The 16,101-nt window shown below is 37.0% G+C and overlaps 1 protein-coding gene across 1 annotated transcript; it reads right to left on the bottom strand.

The window, feature by feature from the left end:
• Positions 1,826-2,731, bottom strand: LOC107637741 (histone deacetylase HDT1-like). The gene is made up of 4 exons (XM_021121104.1): positions 2,563-2,731; positions 2,369-2,428; positions 2,179-2,272; positions 1,826-2,032 (listed from the first exon to the last, which is right to left on the bottom strand). Exons 2-4 carry the CDS (start codon positions 2,426-2,428, stop codon positions 1,896-1,898), a joined length of 291 nt encoding a protein of 96 aa, XP_020976763.1. The 5' UTR covers positions 2,563-2,731; the 3' UTR covers positions 1,826-1,895.

Below are 16,101 nucleotides of genomic sequence, written 5' to 3'. Positions count from 1 at the left end.
TACACTGCTTGTATGTACTCGGTAGCTCTATAGGTAATGATGTGTAAACATTTCCTATTTTTCTTGTGTTCCTACAAATTTTCATACACTCTGTCCAAGATTGTCACAAATTATTGGCCCCCTTTTTGTTTTTACCTTTGTCTCAAATCTCAATTATTTCGTTTTGGTTCATTTTGTCCAATTTGCTTAGAGTTACTTTCCTAATCCATATTCACAAGAATTAAGTAGACACCCCTTAGTCCCATCTCCTAACAAACACAAGTTCTTGTTAAGCCTTGGATCTTGTTAGTGTAAAATGGAAACATACTTTGTCATGTTAAAAATATATCCTCTTTATTTTTTAAAAATCTTTCATTACAAAACCAGATTCCTTTCTTTCTTTCAACCTGAATATCTTTTTTTACAAGGGATCAGTTATTAGTTTTACCATTCAGTTGATCATGTATGCTTGTTATTATGGTTGATTTGCATGTGTGCATGAATTCTTTTATTTTACAGTCAGGGACTGATCTCTATCATACATGAAGGGCTAGTGAATGACCAATTCAATGGTTCTGTATGGGTTTTGTATTCTATAAAGCTTTATTTTTCTCTAAAAAGTCACTTTCTTACATTATTTACAAGTTTTGTAGGTTCAGGGTATCCTTCCTTTTATGAACCGAACCATTGATTTAATGCAATTTTACCGTGGAATTGTGTACATGTTCTTGGAGTGCGCTGCAGGTTCCTGGTTTGGTGATATTTTCAACAAGTAATCTCGGGTGAAGCCATTACTGGCATGTTGGTTTCTTGTAATGGCAGTCTATTTGAAATGGTTTTTTATTTTCCTAGCTTATTAGGATATATATATGGTTTAGAGTTCAATTGGAGGCTGGATTTCGAACTTTAATTATTTCGTTATGTTGTGACTGTAAATTACCGTGGATGGTTAAAATGTATGATTAGCTTCTCTTTTATTTGTTTTTGCATTGGTAGAGAGGCATTGTTGTCAAACTTAGCGAGTTAATTTGTAAACTTGTACTCGTATTAGATGGTGGAATTGAGTTAACTTTGATATAAACTAGATTGAGTAAACTCGGTCAAACTAGGTTAAATTCGCAAGTTTAGGAAGAGTTTGCGAGTTTATGTGCCATTCGTTAATGATGGTGATGATGATTCAATGCAAGGTCAAGTCCCATCCATGCATGAAGATTAGTCCATGTGAGTGGTTTATAAAACGAAAAGATTTTAAGGGAAAAAAACTAGGATATTGAATGAGGGAACCAAAGGAAGACAATGAATGTAATTAGGTAAATATGAATTTAGCCATTGTTGCGTAGTTTAGTTTGAGTATTCGGAATATTGGAGTTGAATGGTGTATAATTGGATTCACGACTATGCGATCCCCAAAATATTGTTTGCAAATGAACGGAGACTCAAGTTCATATCATTTTAAACAAGGAAGGATGAGTTCCCAAATCCCAATTAGAGCATTAAGGCTCAAATTTAAAACGAAGTTTTGATCCTGACTCAGCAAGCATCTTTGATTGTTCAATACATAAAATAGCCTTAACAATGTCTTTAGGAATACCAAAAAACAAATAGAAATCATGTAGTTTGCGTTATGAAAATCAAGGGTAAAAAGTAACCTGACATACAGAAAATAGTCAAAACAAGTGGTGCCATGGACGTTCTCAGCATTAGAGAGTAGCTCAGATTTGAATAATAAAGATAATTAATATATTTTAACTCAAATAATACAAAATAGTTGTCCAACAAAATTTTTGAGAACTCAACTCATCAAACTAGTAGCCACCTCTAGCAAACAAAATTTAGTAAACCTCCAAACCATTACACCGATTACGATATTCCAATGCAATAAAAGCAAAAATTAGTACATATTAGAAACTTCATGATCAATGACCACCCTTCTTTCCACCCTTTTTCTGCTGCTGTGAACCAGTTTTAGGTGACTGGAACTTCCCTGCGCTGTTCGGATTTCCACCTTTCTTCACGGGGTGAGGGGTTGGTGCATGTGCAATTTTCTTGCCACCTACAACACAAAGTACATTAAATATGATGGTGCACTTGGAATGCTATCAAGTGAGCATGCATGACATGTCGCAATATCGACTATTTTCCTCAACAACACTACGAAGTTATGCAATATCGAATTGTAAAGATAGCTAATAGTCTCACCAGACTTTTCAGGAGTTACATTTTTAGCTTTCTTAGCAGCAGGAACTGGAGTTTTTGTTGCAGACACATTTGGTCTCTTCTTTCCCTGGTCAACCTTCAAGACATAAAGCAATGCATTTAGTTTTTAATGTCAAATAATAATAATACACAAGACAATATACGAGGAAACAGGACCACACAGTAATGTTACTTTCTTCACAGGTGTCTCTTCATCTTCATCACTCCCGTCCTCATCACTATCAGCATCCATCTACAATTATCAATAAAGTTTCCCACAAAATTAATACTTGAAAAGAAGCGCAGTGCTTTTATTTTTCCATTAAGTTTCAAATAAAATTAAAAAATAATTGCAACAGAGAGTAGATAACAAACTCATTGTGTTACCTCACTTCCAGATTCATCCTCATCATCAAACTCATCGTCATCGTCGTCATCATCGTCACCATCAGAGTCCTCGTCCTCTTCATCTTTCTTTGGAACAGCAACATTGACTTTCTTTGCTGGGGCACCACTCACATCCTTTTTTGGTTAATCAATCTTTACCTTTTCAGACTTGGTTTCAAGTTTTCCTGAATGAAGATTAATAATTAGTTACTCACATCATAGAATGAACAAGTAAATAGTACATTTTGGATTGAGCAGAACTATCAACCATTATCTTTGAAATTCAATGCAGCCTCTTTCTCATCACTCTCTGTACAAATCAAACAATGTTTGAGCAAGTGAATCATAAATCTATAACAATTCATCAAATTTACGAGATAGGTCTGTGCCATACCTGAATAGTCATCAGAACCAAAATCACCAGGTACGTCCTCATCAGTGCCATAGGAAACACATCAAAAGTCAAGGAAAAAACATTCACAAGTAACAACACACATCATTGAAACTTGCACTTTTCATATTCAAAATTTTCTAATGACAGGGGACCAAGACCAATTCAAAAACAACGAATAAATTAACATATACTAGTGGTGTAAAGGATATCGATCAGCCCTATATCCATAGAAATAGACACTGGCACTCTGGCAAGTGTGGGAAAAGCTCAGCCTCTTGGTCGAGAACCAAATTCAAGGGTATTTGGGGGATTTCCTCCCTGTTCAAAGTTCCCAAAACAAGCTTCTGCACTCTAACTTAGAGGTAGACAACCACAGGTTCCTTAGATTTCTCATTCTTTGAGGCCTCTCCCAGCGCAACCTGAGAGGGGAAACGCTTTAGAAGATTTATTCCAAAAAACACGAGAAAACAATAAGCATGAAAAGAAGCGAACTTGAGAGATGTGGATGTAGGCATTAGCTACTTCCAACTCATCTATTTTAACGCAATCCCCTGGCTTAACCTCAACACCTATTTTATTTTATTCAAATTAGAACAAAGATTACAGTGCCATAAACATAAAATGTTTCAACTATGAGAGTTTATAAATGAATTTTGGTTGGCTTTGAAGTAAAATGATAGCTCAAAACATTGAAGGAGAGTTTTGGCTACAATGAGTATTACATCACAACAGGACTGCAATGCAGTGGTTATCATGTCAGTGTCGCCTATACATTCGAAAGAAAAATCTGCTCCGCCATCAGTAATGCGCTTAATAACCTGAAAATTTTCAACATATAAACGATTGTTACAAATAAACTTGTTTCACAGACATGTAAGTCTTAACCTAGCAGCTGCTATTTGATATGATATATGACCATATATATATTATCTGAAAGGTTAAATTGGATATTTTAGCATAAAAGTATATCAAGCAATTAAACCTGTAAGAGAATCCAAGCATGCAGCTGTTACAAGGCACCCTTCCAAGTTTAGTAAGGAAAGCTTTTGCAACCCTGAAATGAACCAAGACATCATCGAAAATTAATGAAGCATAGATAATTATGAAATACTGAAACTCAAGAATTCTGTTCAAACTGGCAAGTTGAGATGCTAGTATTGTATATCGGTACTGTTTATAGTTCACACTGCAATATGTCTACTGACTAACATAAACAATATCAACTTCAGAAATTACAAGGACAAATGGAAAAACAAAGAGACTTTTCCAAGAATGATTTATACAACTGAAGTCTACATCAAAGAAATGAAGCACAAGGAAGATTGGATATATAACTGAAATTTTTCCCCGGAAAAGACAAACTGATTGGTTGATAGCTGCATTCAGAATTATAACCATATATTCACATAAAAATAGAAAATAAAGAAAAATCCATGGAAGAAGATGAAAATGCTAGGTTGAACCTATAAAATAAAAAATCCTAATTGTACTGAAACACCACAATAATACAAGGAAACGGAAAGTACATTTTAGAAAGCTGATGCCAAAATTAGTGACTTTACTGCAAGAAATCTCAAGACTCTCCAGACACGCCAACTCTGGAAGCAAATTGAATAAAATACATTATTCTGTTAATCATTGAACCATGTGTTGACTAAGACAACAATGACTATACTTCCATATGTACACATCACACTGACAATTATACAGTAGTTAAGCACAGTTGCAATGTGTTCTTTCTTAGAGAAATAAAAGTATTCACACACTTGAACTCATTAGCCTTCAGGAGCAAAGGTTTTGATATCTTCAATGACATACAAGATAACCATAAAACAGGCCCTGGTTTATCTAATTTCTAAACCAGCTCACCTTGTAACCATTGAAACAGCACCAGTAATTACTGATATTAGAGAAATACTTAAATATTTTGGCAGCACCGCACCCAACAAGTAAAAGCATAGCATACGGCAGACAACATGATTACATACCATCAGATCAAATTCATAATATTATATTTAAATGTTTAAACATGATCTGGATCTCAGAAGTGTTAATCTTTCTAACTACCTATCCTAAACATCGTAGTTTCTAGCTATTGAGATCAAGGTTCTCGCACCCTAAACATGACAAAACCTTGTTGATCTTAGAATCTAGATCAATTATGTGAACCTACTTATTTAAAAAAAAAATGCGACCAGCCATAAGTAACTAATTCAACTGAGTTAGCATTTTGATCAAACCAGTTTTGCTCAACTTTCACCTAAAATAGCAAAGAGAAATAGAATTTGAAAACACAATTATCCATATCCACTCAGCACAATCATCCATATCCACTCATTGTTTTGTTGACTTTTAATTCTACTTTCTACTTTTAATTTTACAATAGGGTTATTGACTTATTGGCCATAGATCGGGATAATAACCCTATGAAATAAAGGCAGAGAAATTCTACAATAGTTCCAATCAACCAAAACAACAAAGACAAAAAGAGAAGCTGGTTTCACACAGCTTACCAAACTTTATAGAAAACAACTAAAAGGCTTCACATTAAAGATAAAAGACCAAGATGAACTGCAACATGTCTACTCACACACCAACCCATTCTAAAACCTTAAACACCAAGCAAAATTCCAAGCCAAACACCACAAACAACATAAATCAAGCTCACCCAAAAAAAAGAATTTTTTTTCAAAATAATAATAATAATAATTTAAAGGGCCAGTTAATTACTTCAAGTCAATGTCATGGAATAATTGACAAAATCCAGTTCCAAAATTAAAGCAAACAGCAGAAAATGCCACTCAGAGAAAACATAACAGCTCAGAGAATCACAGAGAAAGTTACAAACTTTGGTCAATTAACACACCCGAGATACTGAAAACAAAATAAAATAAAGATTGAGGATCAAACCTGAAAAGGGTCACAAGACAGGATTTGAGTGACTGTATGAAGAAGAGCGAACTTAGTGTTGCAACGGTTTCATGGAGCAAAATTAAAGAGCTGTGACAGAAGCAGCAGAGAGGAGAGTGTGTGTGAAAGTGAAGTGAGTGAATGGAAACACAAAAACAAGGAAACAAAGACATTAACTACATAAGAAGATGAGTGAGAAGAAATGCAAAATTTAGAAATATATATTATTATTATTTTTATTAAGAAGTCATGAAATAAAAATAAAAATAAAAATAAAAAATAAGTGAAACATAGACGAGGACAAGAACCTAGCCCTTTAATTTGGCCAAATCCCTGAAGCATATTTAGTACTATGATAGTGACTTCACTAGTATTTTAAGGCACAAAAAATAAAATTAGTTCTATGCCATTGAAGAAATATTAAACCAAATATAAGATTGATAATGACAATCAACAAAAAATTAAATAGCAAGTATTTCCTTCTTTCATCGCTGTCTTAGTTCCTTAAAACTCTCTGGTTTGCTCATCAATTTTACAGTAATAAACTAAAGGTCATTAAGAGAGACAAAAATCTGTTTAGTCAAGAAGGTAAAAATAATACATATTTAAGCTAGATAAGTAACAAGGATCAAATTCTTTGTAACATTACATGCATATTTAAACCAAATGCCTATTTCTGCTATTGACTACTAGGAAAGAGTTAAAACAGTACTATTAATTTGGTTTCAACTTTCAATAGGCATGCATCTTTTCAATTTTCTTCTGAGTTTTATAAAAATAATTTGTAACATGCTCTATGAATTATAATTAGCCAAACTTCAAAGATTTAGAGTTGTATTACTAATTATGATATAAATGAAACACTCATATATGAAATAACATCAAATAGCGTGCTATGGTGAATCATAATAGATGCAGTGAAAAATCAAGAATAAAAAATCAAAGAACAGAATCAACTCAAGTACAGAACAGGAAAAAATAAAAGCATTAAAAAATTATAACAAAAATCAAGAATCAAGAATAGCAACCAAGAGAATACTAGAGAACTGCAGAAAATATGCCAACCAAGAATAAAAAAATTTAAAAATCATAACTAAAATTAAGTACTACAATACTTAGGAACAAACCAGAATTAACTCAAGAACAGAACAGAAAAACAAATAGAAGCAGTGAAAAATCAGACAAAAAAAAATCAAGAACCAACCTGAGTCAGCGGCTCCATTCTTGATGATGCAGACAGAGAGTGGCAGAGTCTAGGGAGGAGTGGAGGAAGACGCGGTGGCTGCCAGAAAGGGAGAGGCGCTGGACAACGACGGCTGGACGGGGCTCGACGATGGAGGGCAAAGGGGCTCGACGATGGAGGGCGAAGGGGCATTCAAAGAACTTCCATAGAGGAGAAAGACACAGCGTTTGCCCAGTTGAGTGGTTTAGCATTCCTTCTCCTTTAGGTTCTTTAAATTCCGTGGGTGGCTAGCTACCGAGATCAATGCAGTCAATTATTGCTAGAGTTTTGCCGTTTTGGTGTGCTTCAGAGGGAGGGAGCACAAATGATATTAGAAAGAACAGATTGATTTTTTATTTTTTTGATATGTTTTGCTTTGCTTTAGAGGAGGACACTAATGATTAGGGGAATTGGAGAAGATGAGAAAGATTAATTTTTGGTTTTTTTAATATGTTTTTGTTTTGTTGTTTAAATTATTTGAAACTATAAAATTAGGATTAATTGAATTCTAAAATTTGATTAATTTACAAGGGTATTTTTGTCTAATAAAATAAAATAAGGATGTTTAAGACTTTTTATAAAATTAAATAAAAAATATATTTTTATTTTTATTTAATTAAAGGGGTATATTAGTAAAAGTGGTGATATAATATATATATAAAAAAAATTAAATATTGATGTGGAAAAAAAATGCCACATAATTTATTACTATTTGTCCATATTTTAAATGTATCAGTACGTGTAAATTTATCATGGTACCGTAGCAATCACCTTATAAATAATAGTTGATGCAAAATTTAATGAAAACTCTTTAAAATAAAAAAGATAAATTTTACTAATCAATTAAATTTGTATTTCAAAATTTCTATATTCTTCTTCAACATAGAATATATTTTATCATATTTTTTAGGATATGTTTAATTAAAGGATAGCAATTAGAATAATTTTTGCTTAAGTGAGTCTTATGTGTCAAATTTACGTGTAAAATTTTATTAAGGTAAATTTTGTTTTTAATTATTATTTTATCCTTTAACCAAACATACTCTTACAGTTAATAATATATACTAGTTAGAGATTTTTTTAGCGCAGTTTTTTCACATATAAGCGCCTCTAAGGTTACACTTTGCTCTGATAGGGTTACACTTTGCTCTTATAGATTTTATTATAGTGCTTCCTAGGTTATCTTGCACACTTCTTTGATCAAATCCTAAGTTGCTATCATCCTATTGATTGCTTCTCATTCAGAATGGATGATCATAGGAGTGATCACAACTATAGGAATGATGGAGGAGAGGAATATGTGGAGGAGGCTGTGTTGCTTGAGGAGGAAGACTTTGCGAAAGGACTTCAAGTATGCACGAAGAGTCTGAATGGAAGAGTATTTGCAGATCGAGTTTTCTCCGTAGGCACCATGGAAGGAGCCATGACGGTGATATGGGATAAGCCGCAAGGATTATGGGTGGTAGAAAAGGATTGGAATCAATTCCAATTCTTCTTTGAAAAGGAGGTTGATATAGAAAGGGTTGAACGTGTTCTCCTTGGTTGTTTAAAAAATTCATTCTCCATGTACGACAATAGAAGGGAGAATCTTTGGGAGATGCAAATGTAATCTCTACATTTTCAATTTGAGTCCAATTCTGGAATTTACCTGAACAGTTTAACACCTTAGAAGTTGGATATAAATTAGGTGTGAAGATTGGTTCTATTTGTGATTTAGGTCTCTTTGAAGTGAGAGGTAAAGAGGTATGCATCATCAAAACCAAAGTAGAGATTAATGGGGACAAGAGAGTAAAAGACTCTATGAAAATTGCCAGCCTTGACTGAAAGCTAATAGAAGTTAGTTTGAGGTACAAGATACTCAAAGCTTTTTGCACATATTGTGCTCACCTTGGACATGAATCCAAAAATTATCAGAAATTTTTGGATGAATCTTCCAGGAACGTAGTCAAGGAGGATGCTATTGGCGAATGGGCGAAGGCGGACCAGGTAAGGAGGCAAATTGAATGTAAATGGAGATCAAATTCTCAAAAAATACGAGCTTCTGGTTCAACCTTTCCTCATCCGAGGAAAAAACTAACTCCCTCTTGGCTTATGGAAAGTTTTTTTGGACTAAGCATGAAGGAAAAGAAAATATCAGAAGGTGCAAAATCTGATGTTGCTTCTAAGATGAATGAGAAAGATGTTCTAAGTGTGTCTGAAGAGGCTTGGAAAGCAATCACAGCTGATAAACCAGGACTAGTTCTACAGGAAGTCCCTATGCTTATGAGGTTGGATGAAAATCAGATTGTGATTAAAACAAGAAGGAAGTAAAAGAAAATGGAAAGGAGAATAATGAGAATTTCAAGAAAATCTGCTTAGAAGGAATTAATAATGTTGCTGAGGTGGAGGGTGCCAGTCATCAAGTGGTACCCAAGACCTTATGAAGCTACTAAGTTAGAATTATCGGGATTTGGAGAGACCTATGACAATCCAAAACCTCAAAGGGATATGCCAATCCTTCTCCCCCGAGGTTGTGTTCATCTGTGAAACAAAGAACTCGCCTTGAATGGTGGAAAGCAAGCTCAGAACATGCAAGTTTTTAGATTGAGAATTATTAATCCAACGGGACATCGAATGGATTAGTATTAGCTTTGAAAGATGAAGTAGAGGTAAAAATTATTTTAACTGGGAAGTATTACATTGCTTCCTCAATTAAAGATCTGTCTAATGGTGCTACTTGGGGGCTGATCAGTGTGTACTTGAGCACGACTGAACAAACCAGATTGGTGCAATTTAGTGAAATTTCAGCAATAATACAATAGATGCATGATGTAGTAGTAGTAATGGGTGATTTTAATGCTATTGGCAGTCAAGAGGAGAAAATAGGTAGATGGAATAAATCATGGTCCTCAATTTAAAATTTCACTGGTTTTATTGATGGGAATGGCTTGATTGGCCTCGGGATAATCAGGCGAAATTTTACTTGGTCAAATAAGCAAAGTGGGCAGGAGCAGGTTTTGGAAAGATTAGATTAAGTTTTAGCAAGCAATAACTAGCTGCATCATTACCCCTATAACTCGGTGCTTAGACTACATGAAAATGGATTAGATCATCCCCCAATTCTGTTAGATACTAGCCTTGCTATAGAGAGATCAAGTGCAGATTTAACTTCCAAGAGCGTTGGTGTGATGTGGAGGACGTGAGAAAGATTGTTAGTGATGTGTGAATAGCTGAATTTCATGGATTTGCTATGTTTGTATTAGCTCAAAGGATGAAGTTTTATAGGCATAAATTGGTCCATTGGCAACAGGCTTCTAAATCCAATTCCAAAGCCGAAATAAATGCCATCCTTAGTCGGATTGAGGCTCTCAGGGAATCCGGGATAAATGGTGGAGAGGAGATTGATGAACTAGAGAGATGTTTGGAGGGGGTATATTCTAGAAAGGAGCGGTACTAGAAGGAAAAGTCTCGGGTGAAATAGCTACAGTATGGAGATAAGAACACCGCTTTCTTCCATCAATGATTCCAATCCCGAATCAAGTGCAATAAAATTTGGAAATTGGAAGAAAATGATGGTAGTTACGCTACTACTCAGATGGAGATTACTGCGGTTGCAGAGGATTATTTTAGAGCGGTGTTTTCATTTTCAAACGGGGCTGACCTTGGGATTTATTTCATGAATTTCCCATTAAAATCACCCCAGCCATGAATAGGAGCTTGTTGAGAGTGGTTTCGATGGAGGAAGTTAAAAAGGATGCGTTTAGTGTGCACCCATCTTGTGCTTCGATCGATGATGATTTCACAGTGAAATTCTTTCATTTTATTGGGATTTAGTAGCTGTTGATGTCTTTAAAGTGGTTCAAAGTTTCTTTGTCAGTGGTAGAATTTTGAAAGGCTTCAAAAACGTACTCACATTTGCCTAATCCCAAAGTTTCCAAATGCTAAGGATATGACTCAGGTTAGACCAATCAGTTTATCTTCTATAGTTTATAAATTCATTTCTAAAGTGCTTGTTCATAGACTTCAAAATATTATGAATAAACTAATTAGCCTGAATCAGAGTGCTTTCATTAGACGAAGGCTAATTAGTGATAACATTGTTATAATCCATGAATTTATGCACTTCTTAAAAGCTAAGAAGACAGGTTTGAATGCTGAAATGGCTTTTAAGCTAGATATGAGTAAGGATTACGATAGAGTTGAATGACATTTGTTTTGGTTTATTCTTTGAAAACTAGGTTTTGACCCCAAGTGGATTGGTTGGATCTAAGAGATTGTGACATCAGTTTCTTACTTTGTTATTGTTGAAGGTTAACCATTTGGATATTTTAGGCCAAATAAAGAAATCTTTCAAGGAGATTTTCTATCATCCTATCTTTGTCTTTTCTCTGCGGAAGGTTTATCCTTTTTGTTAAAGAAAGCATAGAAAAATTGTCTTATTTCTAGGATCTAAGTCAATCGTAGATGCCTTTCTATTAATAATATATTATTTGCAGACAACTTTATATTGTTTTGGAAGGCTTCAGAAGAAAGTTGTGATGACATCCTTTAGCTCCTTGAGTTATACGAAGGGGTTAGTGGTAAGAAAGTTAACTAGAATACTTCAACAACAACACCCCTGGGAGAAAAGGATTAATTTGGCAAAAAGACTGAATATTATACACATTAGTGCCCAAGATAAGTACCTAGAACTCCCTTGCACAGTTAACCGGTCCAAAAGAGAGAGATTTGGATCAATAAAGGAGAAAGTTAGACAAAAGGTTCAGGGTTGAAAAGACACCTCCTATCTACAGCGGGCAGACATGTGCTTATTAAAGCAGTAGGAGAGACAATTCCTATCTATTTCTCATTTTGCTTTAGACTTTCAGATACTCTTATTACCGAAATTCACATAATTCTCTCTTAATTTTGGTGGGGTAAAAATGAAATGGAAAGGAAAATGGCTTGGGTCAGTTGGGATACAATGTCTAGACCAAAAATCAAAGGCGGGTTAAGTTTCAAGGGTGTCAGAGCACAACACCTTGTTCTATTAGCTAAACAATGTTGAAGGATAGCTACTCAACCATATTTCCTACTAACTCAAATTCTCAGAGGCAAGTATTATCGCTACAGCAATATTATGAGTGCAGATTCATGAACTTACCTTCTTGGGGTTGGAGGAACATCTTGGAGGGTCGCAAAAGTTCTAGAAAAGCGTCTATGTTGGAAGGTTGGTATTGGAATTAACATCTGAACATTTCAAGACCCGTGGTTAGCCCCTGGTCATCCTTTTTTGGTGCCTCCCAATTCAATTATAGTTCAACTGAATCAACCCATTGACAGAGTGAGGGACCTAATGCTGCCAAATAAATAATGGAATCAAAGCCTAATTAATTTGTTTTTTCCTCTAGAAATTGTAGCACAACATATTATAACAACTCAGATTGGTGACGGTGATGACTCATTATTCTGGACAAGAACGAAAAGCGGTAACTTCGATGTTACTTCTGAGTACCACATTACTTACCTTTTTCACCATGCTCCAATTGAATTCTGCCCAGAGTTGTTGCAACATAAAGAGACGGGGAGAGGGTTGTGGAAATTGTTGATATTGCCCAAGATCAAGTTCTTTCTTTGAAGGTGTTTGCACAAGAAACTGCCAGTACTCCGAACCTTCACCGGCGAATACAAACTTTTCTACGATTTATCGCTCTTGTAACCTAAGTGCAGAATCCATTATCCACTTTTTTTTTAAAAATCTTTTCCTATCCTAAAGCAAAAGAGGTTTGGGAGAGAAGCTCCTTACCTGGAGTAGTTACTGGAAATGAGTCCGAGGATTTCTGGCATATATAGTCAGAATGCATGGCAGAGATAAATCGGAGGAAAGCAAACGTCTGTAACGTACAGGGAATTGTAATTATCAGCTGGCAAATATGAAAAGCTAAGAATAGATTTGTTTTTGAGAATGAATCAATCCTTGTTGAGCAAATTTTAGAGGATTCCTGAATGCTTCTTTAAGAACTTTAGAGCTTCTTGTTCTTTGAGCAACTTTTCTTTTTTACTTTCCCTTTCCTATTCTATTATGGGCACGGATTCGGTACGCGTTCCATGTTAGCGCATCGAAACGCCAAAACTGTGTTTAGCGCACCGGTCAGCCAGGTAGTGCGAGATTATAAATGCTTGTTTTTGTTGGGTGTTTTTTACAATTTCGTATAAAATAGTGGGTCAGTTTTTCAATTTTTAAACTAAATACATTTAACTTAATTCTAAAATTAGTTTGACACTCAGAGTTTAGTTAACAACTATTACTGCCGCTAACTCCTCCTCCACCCCAAGTTTTCTTCTTCCCCTTCTCCTCCGTCGCAATCGTACCATCCCTTCCTATCTCCACTACTGAGAATGACTCAGCTTACTTCTTCTCCCGCCCCCCACTCACCGACGGTGGTTTCGGAAGCGTCTTGTTCTAGGAACTCATCTGACGAGATTCAGAGATCTTGAACCACGATACGCTATTTTTCTTTGGGATTGAGAAAGTGTTCAGTGTTAACGAGTCTGTTCAGGCGGATCCAAGCCCACAAACAGTCTCACCTCTGATGACGACGGAGCCTGATCTGCATTGTCGGTTGTCTTCGGTAGTTGATGGCTTCACCGTCTCCATCAATGGAAAGAAGGTACCCGTTGTATTATCACCCTTCACTTGATTTACAAATATCCCCCTTTTTCTTCGTCATAGGACTGCAATTTTCTTTGGAGGACATCCACCAATTTTGCGTGTTTCGCTAAATTACCGCATTGTTGCTGTTTGGTACAGGGTTGCCGGGGATGAAGATACCACTGGGGGCATGCCCATCGCCAATGAAGCAGAAATATCCAATGGAGCAGACCACAGAGTTGGATCGGTTGAGGGTGAAGGCTCTGTAGGGATGGAGTCGGACGAGTACGACTTTCAAGAAGATGAAATAGAACACGACCATCATGTAGAGGCCGATGTCGACAATGGGGATGTGGTTGAATTGGAAGACATTTTGGACGACGCCAGAGGAATGTCTGGCAATTATGCGGAAGACGAGTTTTACGCTGTTGATTCTGTGGAGTCGATAGGTTGGATTGATTTTTTGAACTTGAGCGAGGAGGATGTTCTCCGGTTTAATTTCGCAGATGTTGACATTGCATTTGAGTTCTACCAGCAATATGCAAAGCACCATGGCTTCAGCGCGAGACGTTCCAGAAGCGAAAAACGCGGCGTAGTAAGGATACGCTATTTTTCTTTGGGATTGAGAAAGTGTTCAGTGTTAACGAGTCTGTTCAGGCGGATCCAAGCCCACAAACAGTCTCACTTCTGATGACGACGGAGCCTGATCTGTATTGTCGGTTGTCTTCGACAGTTGATGGCTTCACCGTCTCCATCAATGGAAAGAAGGTACCCGTTGTATTATCACCCTTCACTTGATTTACAAATATCCCCCTTTTTCTTCGTCATAGGACTGCAATTTTCTTTGGAGGACATCCACTAATTTTGCGTGTTTCGCTATATTACCGCATTGTTGCTGTTTGGTACAGAGTTGCCGGGGATGAAGATACCACTAGGGGCATGCCCGTCGCCGATGAAGCAGAAATATCCAACGGAGCAGACCACGGAGTTGGATCGGTTAAGGGCGAAGGCTCTGTAGGGATGGAGTCGGACGAGTACGACTTTCAAAAAGATGAAACAGAACACGACCATCATGCAGAGGCCGATGTCGACAATGGGGATGTGGTTGAATTGGAAGACATTTTGGACGACGCCAGAGGAATGTCTGGCAATTATGCGGAAGACGAGTTTTACGCTGTTGATTTCGTGGAGTCGATAGGTTGGATTGATTTTTTGAACTTGAGCGAGGAGGATGTTCTCCGGTTTAATTTCGCAGATGTTGACATTGCATTTGAGTTCTACCAGCAATATGCAAAGTACCATGGGTTCAGCGCGATACGTTCCAGAAGCGAAAAATGCGGCGTAGTAAGGATACGGCAGGAGTTCGTGTGCCACCGACAAGGGTACCGATCCCCGAAGTTCTACTCGATACCTAACCGGCAAAAGAGGCCGAGGGCCGAGACATGGTGTGGATGCTCTGCAAGGATGCTACTCCGCATGGACGATGAATCAGGACGTTGGCACGTTGCGTAATTTTCAGACGTGCATAACCATCACGTTCTTGAGTTGGGATTTTCTTCCATGCTCCCAGGCCATTGGAGGATGAGCGAAGCGGACATCGAGCAGATGAACGACATGCGCAAAGGGGGCATTGGCGTCTCCCAAATCCACGATTTTATGGCAAGCCTAGCCGTCGGGTATCATAATGTCCCGTACACAACAAGGGAGATGCACAATGTAAATGCGAAGCAACGAAGGGAGGGTGGCCTAGATGCGGAATCGTGCCTAAGGTATCTCCGAGAGTGCAAGATAAATGATCCAGCACTGTACTACAAGGAAGTTGTTGACGGTGAGGGCGTGTTGCAACATTTGTTTTGGTGTGACGGCACCAGCCAAATTGATTACTAGGTGTTTGGAGACGTGATTGCGTTTGATGCAACGTACAAGAAAAACGTTTACCTTTCACCTCTTGTAGTATTCTCCGGTGTGAATCACCACAACCAAACGGTTGTCTTTGCCACTGCACTAGTGGCAGACGAGAAAGAAGAGACCTATGTCTGGCTGCTTCAACAGTTGCAAATTTCAATGAAAGGGAAGGCTCCCGTGTCCATAATAACCGACGATGACAGGCAAATGAAGTCTGCGATTGAGCAAGTTTTTCCAGAGGCTCACCATCGACTTTGCGCTTGGTATATACTCCGAAACGCCACGAGCAACATCGGAAAGCCCAAATTCACCAGGATGTTAGGGATTGCATGTTTGGCGACTACGAGGTCCGAACATTCCAGAGAAAGTGGTTTGAGATGGTTGAGAAATTTGGCATCGCCGATAAAAGATGGGTACAGGACATGTACGAGAGAAGGCACAGTTGGGCCACAGCACACATACGGGAAAAGTTCTTTGCCGAATTTCGAACAACATCAA

This window comes from Arachis ipaensis, chromosome B04 (genome assembly GCF_000816755.2).
Source record: "Arachis ipaensis cultivar K30076 chromosome B04, Araip1.1, whole genome shotgun sequence".
In the NCBI taxonomy this organism is placed as follows: Eukaryota; Viridiplantae; Streptophyta; class Magnoliopsida; order Fabales; family Fabaceae; genus Arachis; species Arachis ipaensis.
The sequence above is the reverse complement of the archived record's forward strand: the minus strand, read 5'-3'. Positions and strand labels throughout refer to the sequence as shown.